At 42.2% G+C, this 25556-nt stretch overlaps 1 protein-coding gene across 1 annotated transcript in view; it reads right to left on the bottom strand.

The window, feature by feature from the left end:
* Positions 1 to 25556, bottom strand: part of CUBN (cubilin) — a 255728-nt gene that overhangs the window by 3547 nt on the left and 226625 nt on the right. The window contains exons 60-66 of the mRNA XM_020881287.2: positions 19516 to 19724; positions 9591 to 9753; positions 9022 to 9227; positions 7230 to 7377; positions 6138 to 6319; positions 2894 to 3059; positions 541 to 776 (exon numbers count right to left, since the gene is read on the bottom strand). Coding sequence (XP_020736946.2) covers positions 541 to 776; positions 2894 to 3059; positions 6138 to 6319; positions 7230 to 7377; positions 9022 to 9227; positions 9591 to 9753; positions 19516 to 19724 — 1310 coding nt within the window. The remainder of the gene's footprint in view (positions 1 to 540; positions 777 to 2893; positions 3060 to 6137; positions 6320 to 7229; positions 7378 to 9021; positions 9228 to 9590; positions 9754 to 19515; positions 19725 to 25556) is intronic.

A 25556-nucleotide genomic window follows, 5' to 3' on the forward strand; every position in this document is an offset into this window, starting at 1 on the left:
ACAGTGCCTTTAAACCACACATGCAACTTCCACAAAGCAGCGGGCCACAGCTGCTCCCCCAGAAACTTTGATTCTATAGGTTGAGTGGGGACTGGAAGTCTGTGATGCTAAATAACTGCCTACATAATTTTGATGCATAGTCAAGTTTGGTTAACAGTTAATAATACTGGTGGCTGGGTTGGTAAATAATCCACCTGTAATGTAGGAGACCCGGTTTGATCCCTGGGTCAGAAAGATCCCCTGGAGGAGAAAATGGCAACCCACTCCAGTATTCTTGCCTGGCAAACCACATGGACAGAGGAGCCTGGTGGGCTAAAGTCAGACATGACATAGAGACTAAACCACCATTATTAATTTAATGAAAAGTCCACTAGGTGGCACTCGTGCTCCCCAAATAAACAGGAAGGTCAGAAAACTGAATTTGTATTAATAAATGTTGTGCTCTGTGATTGCGTGTGTCTGCCTTTAAACATGCCCTTTAAAGCTACTTTAATTATTTAAAAATGATAATTGGAGTTTTTAAAAGCTGGTTCTACTCACTGCCCCACAATAGGGCCCAGAGGATGGAGAATTAGCATCAGGTCCATCATAGAGCAGGAGGTAGTTCTGGACACATTCTCCGGGATCATCGATGCTGATGAAGTAAAAGCTGACGGTGACCGGTCTTCCAGCAGGAGCAAGGATGGCCCATTCACAGTGAGTATTGTTTGGGTAAGTGCCCGGATAGCCAGGGCTGGTGACAGAGCCGCTGTCTCCAAAAAGAGTCCCACCACAGCCTGCCAGGAAACAGTGGCATGAAGTTGGATTCAGTCAAGCAGAAACCATCCACTGTGCTTTACTGCACTTAAGCCAACGCGACACTTACTTTCTTAAGGTGCTGAGACTCCCTGCAGGAAAACTGGAGGCAGAAACCCTGTGCCTTTGTGGGCTACATCCTCCTCCTCCCTCACCACCTCCCCCGCTCCACCCCCGCCTCCACCATAAAGTCCTTTCCCTGCAGATCGCCGCTTAGGACCCACTTCCTCCAGGTCTGTTTTCTGAAAATAGTGAGCTGAGAACGCAATGGGAAAACCAAGACCTTGATAAAGTAACTGTAGGAGACAGTGAAGGCAATCTTGGGTACTTCGGTGGTATAGGTACTTGGACTGACCTTGAGTACTTTGATTCATAGGCAGTGACTTGGTGATGACGTGGGTGAAGTAAAATTAAAAGGGCAATTCTGGGGCAGGATCACAGAAAGAGGTATTTTATTTTAGGTTTTGGCAGTAATTTGTCGTTGTTGCTTATTCAGTTGCTCAGTTGTGTCTGACTCTTTGTGACCCCATGGGCTGCAGCACGCCAGGCTTCCCTGTCCTTCACCATCCCCCAGAGTTTGCTCAAACTCATGTCCATTGAGGCAGTAATTATTATAAAAGTGACTTTACCAGGCATAGAACTGACAGCTCCAAGACTGATATGCTTCAAAAGTCAAGGTTTATTTTCTTTTTCCCTTTTTATTGGCCAAGTTGTGTGACATGTGGGGGTCTTAGTTCCCTGACCAGGGACTGAACCCACATCTCCTGCAGTGGACGCACAAAGTCTTAACCACTGGACCATCAGGGTAGTTCCCCCCACCCCCTAAAAAAAAGCCAAAGCTTTTTAAGTGTCGGTGTTAATTTTTTCATTTTGCCAGTTTGCACAGGAAATCTATCATGATTTAGACCAGATGGCGTGGGCATCCAGATACCCTGCACACAGGAAGAAACTGTGGAGCATAATTAAAGAGCACAGAGCTGGGTTTCAGACCAGTGGAGGTTTGGGCCTGCCTCTGCCACAGTCTGACTGTGCGTTTAAGGCAACTCATCATTTGGGTGTTTTATTTCCTGATCTGTAAAATTAGGGCATAGGGAATCATCTTTTACTTTTGTGCAGGTACCAAGAAATCATTATCCACAATTGTCTTGATAGAATCCTTTTGTGGTCCCCTTGGGATATTTAAACGAATCGTTTCCACATTCTTATTTTGAAAGTTTTTAGATACATTCGGGGACATTTCATGAGTTAAATGTATTGACATGACTTAAATTTCCTTCACTCATCAGTAAACAGCCAACCCAAACTGCAGGAAGGTGCTTACTGCCCTGTAAGACTGTCTCCAGGACTGTCCAGAAATGAGAGAGCCTCCAAGGAACACAGCTGCTTAGATGTACTCAAGTATGTGACCGTAACATATTGGCAAACTTTTATTTAATTTTCAGAGAAGTACACCTTGATGAGCAAACCAAAAGTTTAAAATATGACAAAAATCAGCTTCCCTGGCGGCTCAGTGCAGGAGACACAGGTTCACTGCCTGGTCTGGGAAATCCCATATGCCTTAAGCCCGTGCACCACAACAACTGAGCCTGTGTGCTAGAGCCCAGGAGCTTCAACTCCTGCGCCCACCTACCACAGCTACTGAAGCCTGCGCCCTCGAGCCCATGCTTCACAGCAAGAGAAAGCACCCCAATGAGAAGCCCACACACCGCAGTGAAGAGTGGCCTCCGCTCTCCACAATTAGAGAAAAGCCCTCTTAGTAACAAATACCCAGCAAAGTCAGAAATAAATGGATAAATAAATAAATACATAAAATTTTTTTAAAATATGACAAAATCAAAATTTATAAACTAATTACAAAAATCTTTATACCTTATCTGTGCCTCATACATAGATATATATTCTTTAGAGAAATAATAAATACAAGTAGAATTTTTAAAATCTATAATTTCATCATTAAAAAAAAATCTCTATTTTTAACAAAATGATCAAGTACACAGATTGGGGAGAAAGATGAGGTCCCTTTAACTGTCTTTTCTATGAGACACTGTATGTTTTTCTCAGCTGCATTACTTGCCCTGACAAAGGGCCAGTGTCTTACCGGAGGGTGAAGAGGTCCAGATAATTTCATATCCACGACCAGAAGTTGCACCATCACTCTTAAATCGAAGGTATAGTTCATGATTCTGGGAGAAAATGGGATTTGGCAGCAGAGTCCCACAATATGTGCCCAGTAACGGAGAACTGCTCTCACTTCCATTTCTGACCTTTAAAAATGTAGCATTAATGATGACACTTAAACATATAGTACCTTCTTTTCTGATCTATCATTGCTCTATATTAATACATGAGACTATTTGAATAACTTTTTTGAGAAAAACTTTGTCTTTTTATATATACTTACACTCAGACGTCACCTTCATTTGCAAAGGAGAAAAACATGCAATTTGTAGATCAAAAACTATTTTACACTTGGATTCAGAAATATATATTCCTCTCCAGCAGTTAAAACACGAAAGCATGTTTCTGCTGATATAACCAACTAGTTGATTGCTGTATAACAAACTAGTTATATCTTAGTTGTTGGCAAGATGCTTCAAAGAATGTAGTTAAAGTGAACTTTAAAAAGATGCAGGGAGAAAAATATTATCTGCATTGTTTCCAGTTAACTCTGTTGTACTCTATTCATCATACTTCAGTTATGCTTATATCTCTCCTTGAAAACGGCTTGACTATAATGGGGTCATGAAAAAAAAAAGTGTATCATACAAAGTGTGACAAAGTCAAAGCAAAATGAATTTCTATATGAGAAAAGGACATAATTAAAACAATCTATAAAAATTTCTGACTGTTTAGATATATTTTAAAAATAAACTGTGAAGCTGAGTAGATTTCTAAAAAAAAAAAGCATTGCACGGTGTAGATACACGTGAAAACAGGAAACGAGCTGGCGTGTGAGTGTGGTAACCACACTGTGAATTCAATCAAATTCTGCTCTCCAGCCTGGGTCCCGCTACACATTCACAACCAGCCCCACTTGGAGGACTCTTGAGGTCTACGAAGACACATGATCCAGTAGTGCAGAGCTGGATCCAGCCCCTCCTGGATGGATGCCGACTTTATTGAGTTGCCCCCTGTATTTAAAATCCTGAAAGTGCCTCTGTTCCCTTTATAATCCCATAGTTTAACATGTGGTTAATTGTTGGTTGTCTTAAGTCACAGAGTGTCTTTAGAGGTGTGGTGGGTAGTCTGGTCAGGTTATGTTGCTCAGGAGATAACCCCCAGCCCGGCTTTTTTGTTTGTTTGTTTTACCACAAGACTTGTGGTGGGTCTTACTTCCCCGACCAGGGATAAACACTGGGCCCCAGCAGTGAAAGCACTGAGTCCTAACCACTAGACCACAGGGGAAGTCCCTGGAGAGATTCCTTTTAGGTCTATAGAGTAGCCAGTAGGAGAGAAAAACGCCTTTCTGGATTATTCTGCTAAGCGTTTATACAAAGTAGCCTTGCTGTGGGCGGAGCAGCCAGTTCACAGTCAGCAGCCAGAAGTTCAACTGCCCTACTCCAGTCTGGACATGGGTCTTTTTCCTCTGGATCCTCTTTAGAAAGCTGATTCTCTAAGAGAAGGAGCGGGATATTCATTCTCACGGAATATGCCAATGAAATGTCCTTTTCATTTCTCTCTGCATAGAAGGAATGGGACAAGGAGAGCAGAGAGCATCTCTGGGAGTGCAGATGAGCCCGAAAGGGTTGCTGAAGGCAAAGGCAGATTTTCAAATGGGGTCGAGAGCTTGGCCTTCGAGGGGTATAATACATTCAGAATCTTCACTGATAAATTTCCATTCTCATCATTGTTAACATGAATGGAATGCTGAGGCTGCAGTAAAACCGTGCCAGAATCTTCCCGCTGAAAACCAAAAACAGCTGGGCTTTGCAGGCCTGAGCTGCAGTTTCCCATCTTTGCTTATTGGATAGGAAGTTTCAGACCCATTTCTATGGGTTAAGGCACAGCGGCTGGAGTCGCCCTTGCTTCCCAGCATCCAGAGGCAAACAGCAGAGCTCACTCTAGTCTCTAAGCGGCAACTCAGGCTTGACGTGAACCAGGAGTAGCTGCACTGGGACTGAACTGCCTGGGCGGTTCATCCTTTCTCTGTGTCTCACTCCACCTCTCACTTCTGCTTTATGCTCCACGGAACAGTTCAGCCTCCATGGTGGGTACGTACATAGCACTGAGTTTAATAACCTGATTGATGCCAACAAGTCTGTCCCCTCATCTCCTCCCTGCTACATCCATGTCCTCCTAGTTTCTACCATGGCTAAGATTCCCCATGAAAAGGCATATGCTTCCTCTGAGAACTTTTACACTCTAGGTTGAGAATAGCCTTTAACTAAGGACTTAGATGAATTCTTTGGGGGGGGGGGGGCTTTCCAGGATAATAAAACTCCATAACAGGTGTAGGGGAACAAACCAACTCTTTGGAAACCTTGCCAGAAATTCGCATGTAAGTGAAACATAGCTGGGACTCTTGGGTTAAGATTTAGGTGTGAATTCAATTCACAGAGGGATTCAGCATCTTTGTACATGAGTCTTACCCAGCACCTCAGTTTACTTCCTAAGAATGAATACATTTCCAACAGAGTCTGCAAAGGACACGGGAGAGAACGCTATGGTTTTTATAGCAAAATATAGGTGCTGAGCTCCAGACAAGGGAGAGTTCTCTCTCAGTGTGTTTGGGGGGAAGGAGGGTGGGGTGGGTGGGGGAGGACAGGCAAATAGCAAAGGTGCTTCAGAGGAGGAGGAGGAAGCAGAGCATTCATCTTGCGTCTGCCAAACAGGCGGTCAAGGAGACACTCTCCGCAGAGAACACTGGAGAGGCCCCAAACATACTGCGGCCAGCAGGGAAATCAGGTAAACTATTCAGTATCACTTCTTATCAAGTCAGACCCATCATCCACCTCCAAACTTAGCGCGTTGCACTTGACCTCCCCCTGGTCCTCCCAGTCTCAAGGCACACATTAGTGCCTTCAGGATGCCTTCTCTGTCCCCAGATGGGCTAAGTGCCCCTAACCTGCTGGCTGTTGGTCAACAAGAGCAGACTACTTCCTGGCTTGTCTTTCCCAGGGCTTGTGAGCCTCCGGGGAACCCTGACTATGTCTTGTTCCCTCCTGGATTTCCCGTGTCTGGATCCTGGAGATGGTTGGTATTTAGGGGATGAAGGGATGATGAACAATTTAATGAAATGAGGAAGGAATATGATTAGCAATAGCAGAGGAAAAGGTGACCAATCTTCAGGGATCCAGCATCTTTTACATAATTCATCTACATGATATTCAGGTGTGTGTTACCTCCAAGAAGTCGTGTGTGCAGCCACTTGAGTCCTCAAGGCCAAATGAGTGAAAGAAGAGGGAGATGGTGTGGTGGTGGGGGGCTGTGAGCACAGTTGTGCAGTCCACGTCACTGGTATAGTCACTTGGCCAGCCAGGACTCCGCAGGTTGCCAAATGCCTTCTTATATTCCCGATTGCAATCTTAGAGGAAAGACAGTATCGTAATTAATGTATGCATCCCAATAGTGCTCCTTCAACTTGACAGGAATAGTTCAGGTAGATTATTAAATAGGAGCAAACTTCAGAAAAAAGCTAATCTAGCTCCTCCATTTACCTCTGAGATGACTGAGAACCCAAGACCTGAGGTAGACAGCGTGCTGGGCAAACACATGCAGTGTCTTAACATAAAACACCCTCGTGTGAAATGTGAAATATGAAGACTCTCCTATGAAGACAAACATTCTAGCACTCTCTGCACTTTTCTGATGACCCGGAGGTGGAGTTGGCTGATATTCAGACTCTGGAAATACAGACTCTACCTCCAAGACAGAGTTTTGTATGAGGATGTTTCCTCAAATACTTGGATGAATTGTTCATTCTGATACAACTGGCAAATGATAGCTTTTGGCCATTTTTGGTAAAAACACCCTGAGTGTTTTTGTTTGTTTTAATCAAAGGCAGCTTTGGTTTTAATCAAGCTTGAAACGAACATTACGTAAAGTGTTCTTTGGAAATCAATTTCTTGGTGACAGTGAACAAGTAACTCTTTCAAGGCTCCTTGGTTTTCCCAAAGTAATTTTCTAATACATAGTGATTTCTTTATGTGGTTAAGAGCATAATTAACATAGTAACTGGTATATTTTTTAATTAACAACATGAACTTAATACCCTGCATTCTCAACATTTTAATTAGTATTTCATTTGCTTTAACTCCTCAGAAGCCAGCTTTAATCATCTACTAAATGGGGCTAGGCTTCTGGTAAAGTGGCTTCTTATTTCATCTGGGTATGGTTTGTGTCAACAAACCTTAATTTATTCACAGGAGTCAATTCTAGCAGCAATTGTAATAATGTCAGTTTTTCTGAATAAAATATTAAATCCCCAAGCTAACCTGCAATCTGATAGGTAAAACCCACTCTAGAGTTTATATTGAAAACTTCTGATTTGAAAACGATGACCGCGGTGCTCGTAGAAGAGTAAAACGTGGGCACGGCTGACACATTTCCACTGCAGAAGCGAATTCCTGGATTTCCATTACTCTGAAATGAAATGGAAGCCAAGGGTCAGTAGGTTTAGTTTCAAAAGAGAATAGGCCACAGCAGAAATTAAACTGCATATAAAAATACAGTTTAAACATTCAACCACGGAGACTAATTATAGACTTTAAAGCACTCTGCAGTAAGATGTCACCTTGGCCATGGAATTGACAGATGTCTCACATCCGAGGGGTGGGTGAGAGGTGGAGAGGTTTCTGCTGAAACCACAGGGCAGCCATCTGCCTACTGAAAATAGGACCATCCTCCTCACTCCAATTCCTCTCTAAGGGCTATGTTGTTGTCAGAGCTCACCCAGGCTGCTGAGCTCACTACAGTTCACCTGCAGTCTCCATTGTTCAGAAACCCCTATGACTAACCGACTCTGTTCCTGGCCCTCTCTCACCACCCTTTAGCAAACTTGCAGTGTGTGAGTTGCTCCTCAAACTGCAGCGAGACATTCCACGTATTCTCAAGTGCCTCCACCAGGCCACATCCTCAGTTCAGGATTCCTACACTCTAATCTCATCATTCTCTTTATGTCAACCACCTAGTCACATGATGTTGATGCCCAAATCCTCAGGTATTCTGTGACCATCACACTTTTATGGATAACAATCTCTTCAACACCTTACCCCGTGAGCAATTCGGACTGATTCATTTTTTTAAAAAACAAAACAACTTTTCTCTATTTTTTAAACCATGAATACAGTTCCCCTAGGCTGGTACCAAATGGCTTCTTAACCGAACCCTCCAATTTGTTCTACACACAGATCCTGCTGACTATAGAAGTGCTTCTGCCTGGAGCACTGTAGGCAGAACCCCAGAGATGCACATCAAAAATTTTGGCTAATGGCCTGAAACTATCACAACCTTGTTAATCAGCCATACTCCAATACAAAATGAAAAGTTTTTCTAAAATTCAAGTTAATAGGGGAATCAGTCTCTGGGAGTGGGGCACAAGAGCAGGCACTGTTTTGTTTTAGCTTATTTTTAATTGGAGGATAATTGCTTTACAATGATGTGTTGGTTCTCACTGTACAACAATGTGTGCATGCATGTTACTTGCTCAGTCATGTCCGACTCTTTGCAACCCCACAAACTGCAGCCCTCAGGCTCCTCTATCCATGGGATTCTCCAGTCAAGAATACTGCAGTGGGTTGCCAGGCCCTTCTCCAGGTCGACAATGTGAATCAGCCATAAGGATACCTCTGTCCCTGCCTACCTGAGCCTCCCTCCCACTCCCCATCCCACCCCTCTAGGTCATTCCAGAGCACAGAGCTGATCTCCCTTGCTATACGGCAGGTTCCCACCAGCTCTCTATTTCACACATGGTAGTGTATATATGTCAGAGCTGCTCTCTCAGTTCATCCCACCTTCTCCTTCCCTCTCTGGGTCCACAGGTCTGTTCTCTACTTCAGGGCCAGGCACTTTTGCCAAGACACCCAGAAGTTAAGTAGGCACATGACCTACAGACCAAGTTCAGGTTTCTTAATGCCTATAAATAGAGGGTGTCATAAAAGGCTAAAAAGCACATTAGGCTGGAAGTGACTTCAAGAACTTATCCAGTCATGCCATCATTACTTCAAATGTTTTTGCAAATTCTGATGAAAAGGTTATAGATGTTACTGTCATTCATACAATTGTTACCTCCAGTGGGTCCTGAAACTCTAAGTAGTTCTGGTTGCAGTCTTGAGAGTGTAGTTGAAATGCCCACACAGTTATCTCGACCTGCTGATGCAGGGGAGCTTCAATGACCCAAGTACAGGTGGCAAGGGGGACATCTGGGTCTGATGAATTGGGTGATGAAATACTTTGTGGGGTCCGAGTTGCATTAAATGTTCCGCCACAAGGCACTGAGATAGGAAATAAGAAACAACTTAGAAGATATTTTACTTGTAACTCATCACACATATAATATTTAAAATTCTATTTTCCTTGTTCTTCCAACCCAAAGGAACTGTATTTATATCATTCTAGTAAGGATTTACATTATACATTCTTGACTAAGAATTGTACCAAATTTGTACCATGGATTAAACACAAAGTAATTAATAGGGTGTTTAGTAACTGACATTGAGCTTAGATAGTAATTAACATTGAGTTTAGTAATTAACATTGAGGTTAGTAATTAACATTGAATATAGATATAATCATTATTTTGAGTGCATAAATACACATGTGTTTCATAACATGTAAAAATGCCTCAGTTTACTCACTGTCCATGATGGTATATGTAGCATTAAATCCTTCTCTTTCTAAACTTAGGTCACTGACAAATTGAACTGTAAGGAAATTTCCAGAAGAGATAAAGGGGGCAGGTACGGTGGAACCACAGAATGTTCCAGCCAAGTTGGCATTTTCACTGTCCCCATCATATAACTGAAAAGAAAAACAGCTCATTAGTTATCCGTTAGTCACAAAGAAGTTGCATATTTTACACTAAAATGCACATGAAGTTACAAGAGGTCATTAGTTAAGAATCTTACATTAATGTTCTTAATGCTGGTTTTAATTTAGGAACTGAATTGTTATTGAATCAATTACGCTATAATGATTTTCAGTAAAAATCTAGTATGATGGCCTAAAATTTTTTTCTCATTGGGAAAGTCATATTTGATTTAAAAAATAATGTCTCATTAGAGCCACAAACCCATCATCACCTTCACCTCTGTCCTCACTAACGGCTCAGGTCCAAAGCTTTGAAACCTCTTGCCTGATTCTCATCGCATCTTCCCATGGATGCCCCCGGTCCTGCTCTTGACCCTCTACCGTCTGTTTTCAACACACCAGCCAGAGGACATAGCTTAAGTGTTAGTCAGACCAGGTTGCTGCTCTGCTGAGAACTCTCCTAAGCCCTCCCCATCCACTCAGGGCTGTTCCTAGGGCCTCTGAGGCCCGGTGGAACCTGCTCCCACTCCCGCTCCTGGACTTTGCCAGGAGTAGGAGTTGCTCCCACTTTGCCTCCACTTCGTTTGCTCTGCTCCTGGCGTGAAACAGGTGCTCTGGCATCCTTACTATTGTATCTGCTGTTTCCTTTGCCTGCAATGTTCTCCTGTTTATTCACGTGGCTTCATTCCCCTCTGTCCTTTTAGGTCTTTACTCAAACATCACTGACGCTGTAGACTTCCCTGACCACTCCCCTGCCCCGTGTGAGATCTGTTTCCCCACCGGGGATCTAACCTGCACCACCTGCATTGGAAGCTGAAGTCTTAACCACTGGGCCACCAGGGAAGCCCCCCAAGTCATCTTTGTGTCAGTTAATGGCTCAAGCCTAGCACCTCCGCCATCCTCGACTGCCCTGTCTCCTTCTGAACCCCCAGCTATTCTGCTCCACCTCCATCCCCTATCCCAAGGGCTCCGTCTCCGGTGCTCCCACAGTGGTCCTCCACCCATACTGTTGTAACATTTCTCATAGCCCTGACTCCACGGAGCATTCTCCCCCGAGCGGCCTGAACATCTGTAAGCTTAGAACAGGCAAAGATCCTGCTTGGCCTGCAATGTCCCCAGGGATCTCACTACATCTTCAGTTAAACCCACCCTCTTTAGCATGGTCTGCAAGCACCCTCTGGTCTGGCCTGGGCTGCTTGTCACGCCTGCCCACGCCTCTGAGGTATGCTGTGCTGAGTCACTCAGTCGTGTCTGACTCCTCGTGACCCTATGGACTGGAGTCCACCGGGCTCCTCTGTTCGTGGGGATTCTCCAGGCCAGAATATTGGAGTGGGTTGCCATGCCCTTTTCCAGGGATCTTCCCGACCCAGGGATCGAACCCAGGTCTCCCTGTAACTCCTCCATCCCCTGGCAAGTCTCTCTGAGCTGCTCCTCCTGCTGGGAGCTCTCTCCTCAGCCCTTGGATGGCCCGCTCGTCATCATAGAGTCTCGGCTCAGATGCCACCCCCTCAGAGCCCAACCCTACCTAGGAGGCACTCCCCCAGTATCTTCCTGCTCTCTTTTCTAACTATAACAAGACCTACCTTGTTTATTGCTTATTTACTTCTTCTGGTCTCTCCCCCATGAAGCACATAAACCCCTGGGTGGGCGAGGGGACCTCGGTCTATTCCCTGTATGTCACTGGCATCAGAACAATCCCCAGGCACAGGAGCCTTCAGCAAATGTTGAAATTGTGAGTGTTTGTATTTCTCTCAAACACATCACTAGAAGACAAAGTATTCTCCATCTGAGTAATCCCTATTGCACTGCTATAACAAATATCTGTGTGTGGATCCAAACATGGAACTGATAACAGAACCATGGTGTGCTATTAAGCCTCAGCATTACCATGATCCCTGACATTATTTTAAAACGCTAGGAATACATCAAACAGAAATGGTTAAAAACAGTCTTGTCAAAATAAACACAAAAATAAATTTCCCACTAGAGGGCACTGTGTCTCTTCTTGAACATGATTTTAATAACATTTTAGATTTTAGAGCTGAAAGAGACTGGGGGGCTGAGTTATCTAATCCCCTCATTTCACAGAAGAGCAGATTTGCCAAGTTTTAGGCAACGTACTTTTTCTGGTAAACAAGTTAGGTTTTTATTATAACCATCGCTGCCTGTATAAAATCATGTTCACATCAACAAGCGTTTTTATTCTTGGTGCTGTGTGCCAGGCCTCCGAGCTAGGTCCTGTCTATACAAGGATGCATAAGCACTTCCCATAGCTTTAAGACACTAATTTGACTCAGAGATTATGAGAAGAGGTTCATAAATTAAATATGTGTGTGTGTGTGTGTGAATTATACATAAAATAGAGAAAATATGAGTGCTATAGGAGAAGAGTGCAGTGTATGAGGGGAACTCATACGACTGAGTCAGGACAGACCCCGCACAGACGCCTGAACTGTGAATGGAGCCCTTCCAGACCGAGACAACTGGAAGGGCTCCCCGGGCAGACGCATCAAGCTGTGGAAGGCCACAGGAAGACAAAAGGCCTGACTTGTTTCAACACCTCCCTGCCCTGTGACCCACCGGCCTGGAGATTAGGTGAGAGAACAGACGTGGGGCCGGGGAGTTCACTGGGACAAGACTGATGCTTCATGAAGCTTCATGCTTCATCTCCTACAGGAGTTGTAAGATCTGGTTTGGGTTTTAAATGGACAAGTGGGCAAGGTGATGGAAAGAAATTACAGTAAGTCCCCAACATACAATCGAGTTCCATTCCAAGAGTGCGTCTGTTAAGTCCAATTTGTTCATTAAGTCCAACAAAGTTTGCCTAGGTACCCTAATACAATCAGCTGTATAGTTTGGTACTGTATGAGGTTTATATAGCACAACAGTCGGCATACAGGGGCTGGCGCACACAGTCTCATCTTTGAAAGTTCACAGTTTGAAGGTTCGTATGTAGACGACTTCCTGTACAACCATACCCAGCCTTGAGCTGGTGTTCGCATTACTTCACTCACTGCCACAGTAAGATTTCTCCTAATGGAGCTGAAACAGGACAGATGATAGAGGCTTCTGGACTCCTGTGCAGGCCAGGCCAGGGTTTGTTCCCTGCTCTCCCAAGCCTAACGATGCCACGCCTCCACCGTGAACTTGGCAGGGCGGCTCTGCAGAGGCTTGCAGGAAGTGCACCGTGCAGGTGCAGGACTGCAGATGGGGACTCTTACTTGGACGAGGTCAGCAATGGCGCCCTGAGGACCACCCTGATGCCCCACACCGCCACCAGCAGCTGCACAGTGCATTCTGGGAGCACACGTCATTGCCATACCTGCCTAGACCTGGAGCTTGAATTAAGTTCTAAGTCTTGTGGATGGAGAGAAGTGCTGAGAGGAATTCCGTGTTTTCTCAGCTTTTAAACCTCTTTCACAGTGGTGCAGGTTAGAATCTATTTATGACCCCGAAGGAACTGCAGAAATAATCTGGTGGAAGATAACTTCTGATGATAGCTACTGCCAGATCCTCCCTGATTAGAGCAGCTAAAGAAAGTAGGGAAGGGAATTTGGGTGTTTTAACTTCTATGAATTTTTAATGCATGAGGGCAAGAGGCTTTGATGTTGGGCTTTAATTCTTTTTAAATTTAACTTCGTAATTTTCCCTGGTGGCTCAGATGCTAAAGAATCTGTCTGCAATGCAGGAGATCCGAGATTGATCCTTGGGTCAAGAAGATCCCCTGGAGAAGGGAATGGCAACCCACTCCAGTATTCTTGCCTGAAGAATTCCCTGGACAGAGGAGCCTGGTGGCCTACAGTCCATGGGGTCGCAAAGAGTTGAACACACAACTGAGCAATTAACACTTTAATTTTCTTTTTCATAATTTTAGACATCAGTTTCCTTAGGGCTTTGTCTCTGAACATTTTCCTGGGAATGTGATAACAGGGGAATTTTAATAGTCTTATTTGAAGACTCTCTATGTAGCATCTCAGAGTATCTTCATGAATTCTTTGATCTTACTGTGAAACTTCTGACAGTCTGTTGGACAACAGGCCTGGGTATAATTTGGAATGAGAATGAGAGTAGAGAGTAAATTTTTAGGTTTGGGGTTGAACTCGGATACTTTATAGAATCTTTTGGGGAAAATGTTATCTTGGTCCTAGTGGTTCTAGGTTTTTATTATAACCATCGCTGCCTGTATAAAATCATGTTTATATCAACAAGCGTTTTTATTCTCGGTGCTGTGTGCCAGGCCTGGTGCTGTGTGCCTTGGTTCTAGAGCTTGGTCCAGGCTCTAGAAAAGCTTGCAAAGGAGCAATGAAGAGAATCAGCTCTAAATGCAGGTGTTTTTAATATAACAACAAAAGTAGTATTATTATATAAAATCAACAATATTACTAATATGATTATTATGTAATCTCAGGCTCTTTTCCAGTGCTTATGGCAGTGTTGGGAATATAATAAGTACTCAAATTAACATTCATTGAATGAATGAATGGATAGTAGGTGCTATCTTATAAGGATGGCGACCTAACACCTCACTGATTACTGACCTTCCCAAAACTGGACAGCCCCTATCTCCCATGGCTGATCATAGACTGATGGTTGAGTCCAGTGGGTTAAGACAAAGGTTTTCCATGAGAACAGTATCATCTCCTAGGGAGTGTTTTGCAAAAGTGTGGTGTTTTTGGCTCATCATGGTCTGAGGCTGAAACTGGCACTTAGTGTTTAGAAGCCACACTGCAGAATTCCAGCAAAATTCACAGGACAGGTGTGCAGTGTGAAGATTTAGAAGTCCGACATACCTATGAATGTCCTGCCAGACACGTGTGCAAGAAAACTGTTTAAAATCATTTGATCCCAGAACCTAAGCTCATTCTGTATGTAAACACAAAAATATTTTGCACTGCTTTAGTAAGAACCAAGTTTCCAAGAAGGCAATCATTATATAAATTGAGGGAAGACTGTAGTTTGTTTTATTTAGAACTATTTGATTTGAATTTTGGAAATTCATATTGTGGATGGGTACTGCCATTATCTTTTAAGTTGCAAATAGAGCCTATGTACTCATACCAGTCCAAATTTCTATGTATGTATTTGTCATGATTCCACACATAGGAAGGATTTTACTACTTAATCAAGTGATTTAGCATAGTCATGTCAGAGCATTTGCATGTTGATATACATACTATTTTATGGGTTTTCCTTTTATTTCTCCTTTTCAAAGCTTTTAGCATAATTGTAAATTGAAATTATATACATGGCTAGGCTATGGCACAGAGGAGCTTTCACTTCAGATGGTCAAAGGATCATGAGACAATACTGGTTTTTCCAAGGGGCACTGACTGCATTGAGAAGAAGCTGGGCAGTGTTAGAAAGAAGCCCCTCCTTTTCCAGTTCCATGTTTCCTAGCAAAGCAATGTCGGTTATGGTCACAAAGCTGAGTCCTCTTTGCTGTGTCACTCACTGCTCTCCACAAAGGAATGACTTAACTGAGGAACAGGCTGGGGTTCAGAAGCGGGGCAGTCACCATGCAGCTTGCTGCCCCTCTTCACCCACTTCTCTGTGATAACTAGTCAACCACTGGAAGCCTGCTTTTGTGCTGTTTCTCTGAAATTCAGCTCAGCCATCCCATCTAGAATGTCTTTGTGAACCCTGAGTAACAGCGCTCATACTTCGGTTGTTTTGCTCTATTTTTCTGTGTTTATCACATTTATTGGCTTTGCCATGTTACCAGTCTCATCCACTTACAGCTCCATGAGGAAGCTTATCTCTGATTCTCACACCTCAAGTGCCAGGCACAATGCCCAACACATAATCATGCCACGTGACTCTTCAGGGAATGGATGTGATGTCAATTTCAACAGGAACCACTCAGTGAAATACATAATTCTCTACTTATTGCGGTTATCTTTTTGTTGTTACTACTGTTGTAGTTGTTTTTCTTAGCCATACTGGGGGGCTTGCAGGATCTTAGTTCCATGACCCAGGCCCTCGGTGGTGAAAGCCAAATTCCTAACCACTGGACTGCCAGGAAGTCCCCTACTGCAGTTATGTTAATAACTTTCCAAGTCAACCCTTTCAAAACAATAATGATATAATTACAAATGAATAATGATTTGGCATGTTTTCACTTAAATATCTACCTACAGAATTAAAATAACTTTTCTAGAAACTGATTTGATTAGAATCTCTAAGAAACAGTCTAAAATGAGCCCAGTGTCCCAATTATCACAGTGAATCTCTTTAATAAAGGTACCTCCAGGCCTCACATTCCAAGAACTGTCCTGTGATCTGCCAGATTCATATAAACTGGAAATGGTGCCAATTGAGGGAAACTGCTTTCCCAAAAAGGAAAACAAAAGTAGATCTGAGCAGAATTTCTTTTAAAAAAGAAAGGGCATTTTATATTGAAGCCAGAGAATAACTCCTTGTTTTCAGTATTGTTATGTCTGTCCTAAATAGCTTGAAAACATCTATGAAATTAATAGTTCTTTTAATTAAAAAAAATTTTTTGCCACCCCATACAGCCTGTGGGATTTTAGTTAGTTCTTCAACCAGGGATTGAACCTGGGCCCTCAGCAGTGAGAGCAGAGTCCTAACCACTGGACTGTCAGGGAGCTTCCAATAGTTATCAAATCACACATAGAAACATACATCGAGAATAAATCCAGTCAGCCTCCTCCTGGCACAACCACATTCTAAACATCCCCCATGTATTTACATTCATAATAATGTATATGTAAATCAATTATTCATAATATTTTAAGATAAGGAGATCCTACAGCCTTCATGGCCATGTAGAGTCACCCAAAATGAGGAAAAAAGAAATAAATTTATTTACAAATTATATGACAGGTACAGTGCTAAGTACTCTAACATACCTTATCTTTTATCCTCACAACAGTCTTGCAAGACAGGTACAATTGTGTGATTTTGTTTGTTCATTTTTCAACAGATGGAGTGATGAGAATCAGGGATATTAGGAAATTTGTCAGGTGCCAAAGTTGGGTTTGAGTCCATATTACCTGCCCTGAAAATGCATTTATCCTTTGGTAAAATTAGCGCTCAAATAGCCCTGAACATCAGCTCATTGCTGCTCTGGCCACTCTGGTCTCATTCCAGACAGGAAGAATTCACCCCGAACTGACATTTCTTGTTATCTGTAGTCTTTCATGTATCCCTTCTGATCTGGCTTCTGTCCCAATACTTTATTTAAATGGTTGTCATCCAATCTAATGAGTTTTTCTTTATCTTAACCTTTCCTGGCCTCTAATTTACAATTTAATAGTACTGACCATCCATCCTTGGTAAAAGCCTTTTCTCCCTTGACTTCAGGGATAACTGCATTATTCCTGGTTGGCACATTTTTCTGTGACTTGTCTGTTTCTCATCCTGATTCTTCTGTCTTTCCAGCTGTCTCACCCTGGACCTTTCGTGGAGTTGAGCGGGAGCCTGGCTGTTCAGTGCCGTGCTGTCTCTCTCAAAGAAAGCATCTCTCCTGATTTAAGAAACTCTCTCTGCTGCCTTCTCTCTATTTGTGTCACTGCCCCCTTGCTGGAGTGCTGGCATTCTCTGTCCCTGGACAATTTCACTTGTCAGCCGTGCCATCATCCAAATTAAACTTATTCCTGCAAAACCATGGCCTCCTCCTAAGAGTACTGACATTCTTTTGGTCTTCTGGGCATGGCGCTTTTCACAGTGAAAATATAAGACCATCTATAACTAAGTGCCCTGGTAGCTCAGAGAGTAAAGCGTCTGCCTACAATGTGGGAGACCCAGGTTCGATCCCTGGGTTGGGAAGATCCCCTAGAGAAGGAAATGGCAACCCACTCCAGTACTCTTGCCTGGAAAATCCCATGGATGGAGGATCCTGGTAGGCTACAGTCCATGGTGTTGCAAAGAGTCGGACGTGACTAAGCGACTTTTCTTTCTTTCCTATAATTAGGTGCTCAAATGTGTATTTTGTCTATGACTTTTCCTCCCTTTTCTTTTAAAACCAATTTCTGCAAAATTTAAGATGATTTTTGAACTTAAGTTTCCCTCATATCCAACTTGTCATCTGCACTATCTCTGCACCCTCCTCACTTAAAGGTAATTTCTTCCTGGGCTCCTAACTACAGCCTCTCCCCGGAACAGCCACTCAGAATGCTGAGTCATCTTTCTTAAATGCTGTTCTCATCTTACCACCCATTGGAAAACATGCAATCACTCCTTATTTCCAACTACATAAAATCTAAATGCACTAGCTTGATGTTCTATATCCTTTATAGTCTGGGCATTTCTCCGCCTATGCAGTCTTATTTCTTGCTCTGCTTTAACAATAATCTGCCCTGATAAAGTCAACCTCTTCACTCATTCAACTTCAATGCCTTTTTTGTACGTCTGCCTCACCTAGAATGCCCTCTGTCCCAACTTGAATAAGGGTTCTTTTCATTCTCTGTATCTTTCTTGTTCACACCAAATCATCATGACCCATCCTCCCTTTTAAACTTGCACATGGCTTCAAGCCTCGGCCCAGTGCACTTGAATATCAACTCTCCTGAACTACCTGGTGTTGATTCGAATGTATCATCCTTTAACTGTGCAATCAACTTTAAACTCCTCCTGAACAAAAATAGTGCCTTGTTGTTTACCCCCAAGAGTGTAGTGTTGTATATTGATTGATGCTGCTTAGCACTTTTAATCTAAATGCATATAGCCTGATAAATACAATGATTTAATATTAAAGAGTCATTTAAATATTAAAAAGTTTCTTGATTTACTTCTAATGGGACTTCAGAAGTAAGACATTTTTCACATATAAAAGTAATATATTAAATAAGCAAATATCCAAACTTTAAAAATAGATAAAGGAAGGAGTGATGATTTGCATAGAGACACTGTCATTTTTTTTTAGATTTTGCCTAAAATCCTTTGACAGTGTCTTTCCAGATGACGCATGATGCCATAAATTGTCTCTTAACAAGGCTTGGAGGAACAGTGAATCTTAATGTTAGAAGCTACACAAAATTTTTGACTCATTCCTGTTAGAGATTATTTTGATCTGAAGATAGGGCAGTTGCAGTATCATTCATTACACCAGAGGACCCCCAACCCTTAGGCCATGGACTGGTACTGGTCCATGGCCTGTTAGGAACCAGGCCACACAGCAGTGAGCAAGTGAGTGAAGCTTCATCTCTATTTACACCTGCTCCTCATAGCTCTCATCACTACCTGAGCTCCGCCTCTGATCAGCTGCAGGATTAGATTCTCATAGGAACATGAACCCTAACCCCCAAAGTCAAGGCAGAATATCCTGAGATTGCCACAAAACAGAAATAAGAAAGAAAGTGAAGTTGCTCAGTCGTGTCCAACTCTTTGCGACCCCATGGACTGTAGCCTACTAGACTCCTCTGTCCATGGAATTTTCCAGGCAAGAATACTGGAGTGGGTTGCCATTTCCTTCTCCAGGGTATCTTTCCAACCCAGGGATTGAACCCAGGTCTCCCACACTGCAGGCAGATGCTTTAGTATAATAAATATAATGCATTTGAATCATCCTGAAACCATCTTCTACTGCCCTCATCCATGGAAAAACTGTCTTCCATGAAACCCATCCCTGGTGCCAAAAAGGTTGGAGACTGCTGCTTTATATCATCGAAGAACAGGTCACTTAAACAATTAATAGTACTCACAACTTTCAGGACTTTATGTGTGGTATAAACTGGAATACATCATGAAAAGTCTGGATTAGAAGACTCTTGTTGAGGAACATAATAGCCTTACCTTGACATAATCATAAATGCATCTTCGCAAAGTTGTTGCTGCCTCCAGAGCAAATGTATGGAAGGTGAGTTTGATGAGCTTGTTCACGGGGGCAGTGATGAACCACACACAATTTAAATTCTTGTCATACCTCCCATTAGAATCAGAATCAGGGGAAGCAAAGGTATGATCTGAACCTGTCAGATAACCACCACATCCTTGCTGAGGCCCTGTGTTAAAACAAAAAAAGACACGTCAATATGCAAAGCAAAGAAAGTGAATCTTAAATTTTATGTGGAGGATTTTTAAAATCATATAGTTTCTTTCTTCGGTCACACTTTGATGAACATTATCAGGTTGTTCGCAGGCTTCATTGAGCTTATGCAAGTGTGGGTGCCCCCTGCCTTAGCTTCTTTGTTATTTATTTCCTTTTCAATTACTGATCTGTCAGCCTCTTCCAACTCACATCCAGTTGCCTACAAAAGTGGGTAAACAGATATGGTCCTACATGCATTTTTAGAATGCTTGATATGATTTACTGGAGTTTTTTCTACCCTTACAAAATCCAATTTTATACAAAATAAAGTATTTTGCATAACAAAACTGATGGAAACTGTGAACACGTTTTACCTTTATGTTCTGCTTTCATGAACACTATCAGATTGAAAACTGAATTTAAGAAGAATATCCCCCACATGCCAAGAAAATTGGCTCTCAAGATACCTTTTATTTAAATAGCCTGGTAGGAAGAGACTGAGAGGCATTTAACACTCCATTCCACTTAATATTAAACTGTACTCTATATTTGAGTCTTTCCGTTTCCAAAAATAGGGGGAAGCTGAAGAAGAACTTTGAGAAACATCTACTTTGAAATGAAAACTCTGAAATTCAGAATAAAAATACAAAAGAGATAAAGAATACTGTCAGTGCTTAGCTATGAAAAAAAAAAATATGGCACAGACTCCTCAGAGAACAGGATTTAGTTTTTTCCACTCCACAGCCTAAGCTGATGCTTTGGAAAGGAAGAAAAACTTTATTGGTAATTTTGAAAGGAATATATGAGGCTGAATTAAGGTCAAAACAGCTCTAGGAGGAATGGAAATGAAATAGGCATTCAAAGTACTATTCATAAAGCTTGCAATCTACACAAATACTCAGCATTACAAGTTGCATAGCTAAATTCACTGACACTGGTCTTTCATTTATTTACTTGTTTCATTTCATTTATTAATACTAATATTAATGTTAATGTTAAAAGTGAAAGGGTTGCTTTTAACATTAGGGGGCGCTATGGTTCAGGACTTGGCTCTTTGGCAGGAAAGGCAAACAATGGCTGCCGACATGGGATGCAAAAGATATAAAACGCTCAGAGCGCTTTCCAGCATAGGCGCCTGATTTAGTAAGTCAAGCTACCCTGTCATAGCTTCTAAGTCAAGTACAACTACAGATCATTTGCACGGTCAGGTGTTTCCTGGAGTTGAAATGCTTCCAAACGTCCAGTCCCTGATATATCCATAAGCAGCATCTGGAACAAAATTATTCTGAAACCCTAAGCAATGCTGATCACTCTATTCCTATAAAAAGTGAAGTGAAAGTCTCTCAGTCGTGTCCGACTCTTTGTGACCCCATGAACTATATAGTGCATGGAATTCTCCAGGCCAGAATACTGGAGCAGGTAGCCGTCCCCTTCTCCATGTTATCTTCCCAACCCAGGGACTGAACCCAAGTCTCCCACATTGCAGGCAGATTCTTTACCAGCTGAGCCACCAGGGATTCCTAGGAAACAGGTCTGCAAAGTGAAGAAAAAAGTGGCGATTGCAGTTTTTGCTCCAATGTGGACTGATTGTTACCGAAGGCAACCACTTACGCTTATTAAAAAGCCTGACACGGAAGAACAATTACTAAGGGTATTAATGAATTGGGAAATTTATTTACCTATCAAATAATATTTTGTTAGTCAAGGAAATATATTTATTACTTCTTAATTTTTATTGGTGTGTAGTTCGTTTACAATGTTGTGTTAGTTTCCGGTGTACAGCAAAGTGAATCAGTCACACATACACATACATCCGCTTTTTTAGATTCTATTCCCATACAGGCCATTACAGCGTATTGAGTAGAGTTCCCTGTGCCATACAGTAGATTCTTATTAGTTACCTGTATTTATATTTAGTGTCGAGATGGGAAAAGATGAATGGTATTTCAATAGCAGTGATGTCATATTCAATAATGATGATACCATTTAGAAAATCACAGGTGACATAAAAGTGGCAGAGGTGAGTTTTGCAAGAAAGGGAGACTATTACTTCAGGCCAAGAGGATCTAGAACGTTCAAAGAGGAGATGACATTTGATCTGTATCTTAAAGGATAAACAGGACAAGACCATAGAGAAATGGGGTTGGTAATGGCAAGTCCAGGCTGAAAGAGTTTGTAACCAAAGGTTAAGTGGACAAGGATTTACATTTATAGAATTTGATCTATAGACTTTATTCTATAGCTAGTAGGGATTCACTTGAAAGGTTTTTGATCAGAGGAGTGGTAGGGTCAGAATGAATGCACTTTCTCATCAAGTCCAACCTAGACATGCATCTGGAGGAGATGAAACCAGACCTGACGACATGGCTGCGGTCTGGGCTGGAGACAGTAAGGGAAGCGCAGAGTTGGAGTTCTGTATGCAGGAAAACCGGACTGCTGGGCTTTAGTCTAATAATACATCAGCTCTAACAACTAAATGCTATTTTTTACAAAACTTAAGCTATGTTTTAATCACCATATTAATTGTTACTATTAACACTTATTAATAGTTACTAGTTAATAAGGATAGAATGACAATTATACTGAGCACTGCAAGTGCCATTATACACACTTATTGCTGATATATACAAGATAAGATACACACTTACTAGATATAAGACTACTCCTATTGCTACTACTGCTACTAATGTCTTAAGAAAGAGACACCCTGCCTTCGGGGAATCCCAGAGCAGAATCTGCGGCTCACTGATGTGCACTGGCACAGGCTTAGTGGGAGACTGCGGGATTCCGAACTCCTCAGTCTGTCTCTGCAGTGCTCTAGAATGGACAGAGTATACTTTTCTGTCCACTTGATGCTAGATTTGACTGTGTGACTTGCTGGAGACACTGGAATATCTGCAGTCATGAAGTAGGAAGAGTACATTTAAATGTGCTGATGCTCTTTGGCTTGGACTTCTGTGCCTGTGTGATCCACCAAGAGCTCATGCCCTAGGGACTTGCATGGGAAGCAGACCTGGCCCTGGCCTGTACTATAGAGCCAAACACTCAACTTGCATCCTGAAACAGGCAGGCAAACCAGCCTGATGATCCATAAGTAATAAAATGAATATTCCCGGTGTAAGCCACTGCATTTTGGATGGTCTGTTATATAGCATTACTGTGGCAATAACTGACCAATACAAAAATAGCTTTTTCCAGTTATCAAACTATAATAGAGTGCATTGACTCATAAAATGAACACACAGAATAAAGAAAATGGAGAACTAAAATTATTGTCAGATAATCCTGGCCCAAATAGTCAAATAATTGAAATAAATATAACATTATATGAGTTATATAATTCATATTCTATATATTCTATATTATATGAGTAAACATATTATATGAATAAATAGTCAAATAATTGAGGTAAACACAATATGATATGAGTAACTATCTTTCAGTGTTTGTGGCATAGGAAATGGGATGGTTATACTGGCTCTGATTCCCCACTTTGATATTTAAACATAGCATAACTGCTCTGTGCTTCTGCCTCTTCAAAGGCAAAATGAAAATGGAAGCCTATGTCTTTGAGGAAATATAAAGACAAATATTAACAAAGGAAGGGTTCTTTACCAAAAAGTACTATTGCCATGTTACTATTTCTGAATTTCAACAATAGTAGGATACAGGGGCAGAAAAAGGCAGAATTCTGTAACAATGAAATAGTTTCATATGTTTGTTTACTATTTTCATATTTTAAAATTCATTTTTTGGAGATAGCCTATGACTTTAACCTTGACATGCTCTTTAGCATCATAAACTAACCATCTTCCTTGTTACTACTCATTTTTCTACCACCGAGCCAACTCCCACCCATCAGCAACTTCCTCGTCAGTCAAGTTGTGTTAGAAGCACTCTGGAAGACCCACTCTGTGCCAGAGAACAAATGTCACTCTAACCTCCTAACCAAAGAAGAAACACTTCCCACAAAAGAGCTCTGTCTTCAGAGAAAGGAAATGTTGGTTGGGCCTCCCTGGTAGCTCAGCTGGTAAAGAATCCACTTGCAATGCAGGAAACCCTGGTTCAGTTCCTGGGTTGGGAAGATCCCCTGGAGGAGGGATAGGCTACCCACTCCAGTATTCTTGCCCGGAGAATCACATGGACAGAGGAGCCTGGTGGACTACAGTCCGTGGGGTTGCAATGAGTCGGACACGACTGAGTGACTAAGCACAATGTTTGGCTAAAGAAATGTTGGAAACACAAACTCATAGAAAGCATTGAGATCTGGGTCCAGATCTACTTAATTAAAAATCAGTAACTGAATCCTCAATTGTCTCCCTCCAATTATGAAACTTCAGAGTGAAGTTCAAGTCAGAATAAATCTGATGATAAGAAATAGCTATCTTATCTAAGAGAAAACATCTGGAAGGCTTCAGTGGAGGCAGATACATTTCTAAACAATTATCTTGAGAATTGACATTTCTGCAGCTGACATTGGAGGAGGCTGACATTTTATAGAGGTCGTCTGGATAGGATCTCCATCCATCTGTGGATGACTGCTACTTGGACAGATGGTGGTGGGCCAGCTGGACTTTCAGATAAGGATCGGCCTGACTTCAGGCATTTTCCTGTTCCCTAGCGTGTAGTTGAAGGCAGCAGAACATAAGCACAGGAAACAGAACACAAACGCATTTAAAGCTGGTGCCTTAGGGAAATGGGAGTTCCATAATCCTGTCTTTGAGTACATCTTACAATGATTTTCAAAGCTGCAGTGTATAACTGCCCTACAGCAGTGAATTCATTTAAAAAGTTCAGCTAAGCTTCAGATGAACATGTCTTGTCTTTTTCACTAAAAGTAAATTGAAGTTGTTATTCTACTCCCTGGGCTTCCCTGATAGTTCAGTTGGTAAAGAATTCACCTGCAATACAGGAGACCTGGGTTCGATTCCTGGCTCGGGAAGATCCCCTGGAGAAGGGAAAGGTTACCCACTCCAGTATTCTTGCCTGGAGAATTCCAAGAACTATATAGTCCATGGGGTCTCAAAGAGTCAGACACGACTGAGCAACTTTCACTTCACCACTTCCCTTCACTTCATCCTTCTCCCTAACCCTAAACATCACTGACTCCAAGGACATCAGTTCAGTCACTCAGTTGTGTCCAACTCTTTGGGACCCCATGGACTGCAGCACGCCAGGCTTCCCTGTCCATCACCAACTCCAAGAGTTTACTCAAACTCAGGTCCATTGAGTCAGTGATGCCATCCAACCATCTCATCCTCTGTCGTCCCCTTCTCCTCCTACCTTCAATCTTTCCCAGCATGAGGGTCTTTTCCAATGAGTCAGTTCTCTGCATCAGGTGGCCAAAGTAATGGAGTTTCAGCTTCAGCATCAGTCCTTCCAATGAATATTCAGGACTGATTTCCTTTAGGATGGATTGGTTTGATGTCTTTGCAGTCCAAGGGACTCTCAAGAGTCTTCTCCAACACCACAGTTCAAAAGCATCAATTCTTCAGCACTCAGCTTTATTTAGTCTAACTCTCACATCCATACATGACTACTGGAAAAACCATAGCTTTGACTAGATGAAACTTTGTTGGCAAAGCAATGTCTCTGCTTTTTAATATGCTGTCTAGGTTGGTCATAACTTTCCTTCCAAGGAGCAAGCATCTTTTAATTTCATGGCTGTAATCACCATCTGCAGTGATTTTGGAGCCCAAAAAAATAAAGTCTGTCACTGTTTCCATTGTTTCCCCATCTATTTTTCATGAAGTGATGGGACCAGATGCCATGATCTTCATTTTTTGAATGCTGAGTTTTAACCCAA

Source organism: Odocoileus virginianus, chromosome 9 (assembly GCF_023699985.2).
Source record: "Odocoileus virginianus isolate 20LAN1187 ecotype Illinois chromosome 9, Ovbor_1.2, whole genome shotgun sequence".
Taxonomy (NCBI): Eukaryota; Metazoa; Chordata; class Mammalia; order Artiodactyla; family Cervidae; genus Odocoileus; species Odocoileus virginianus.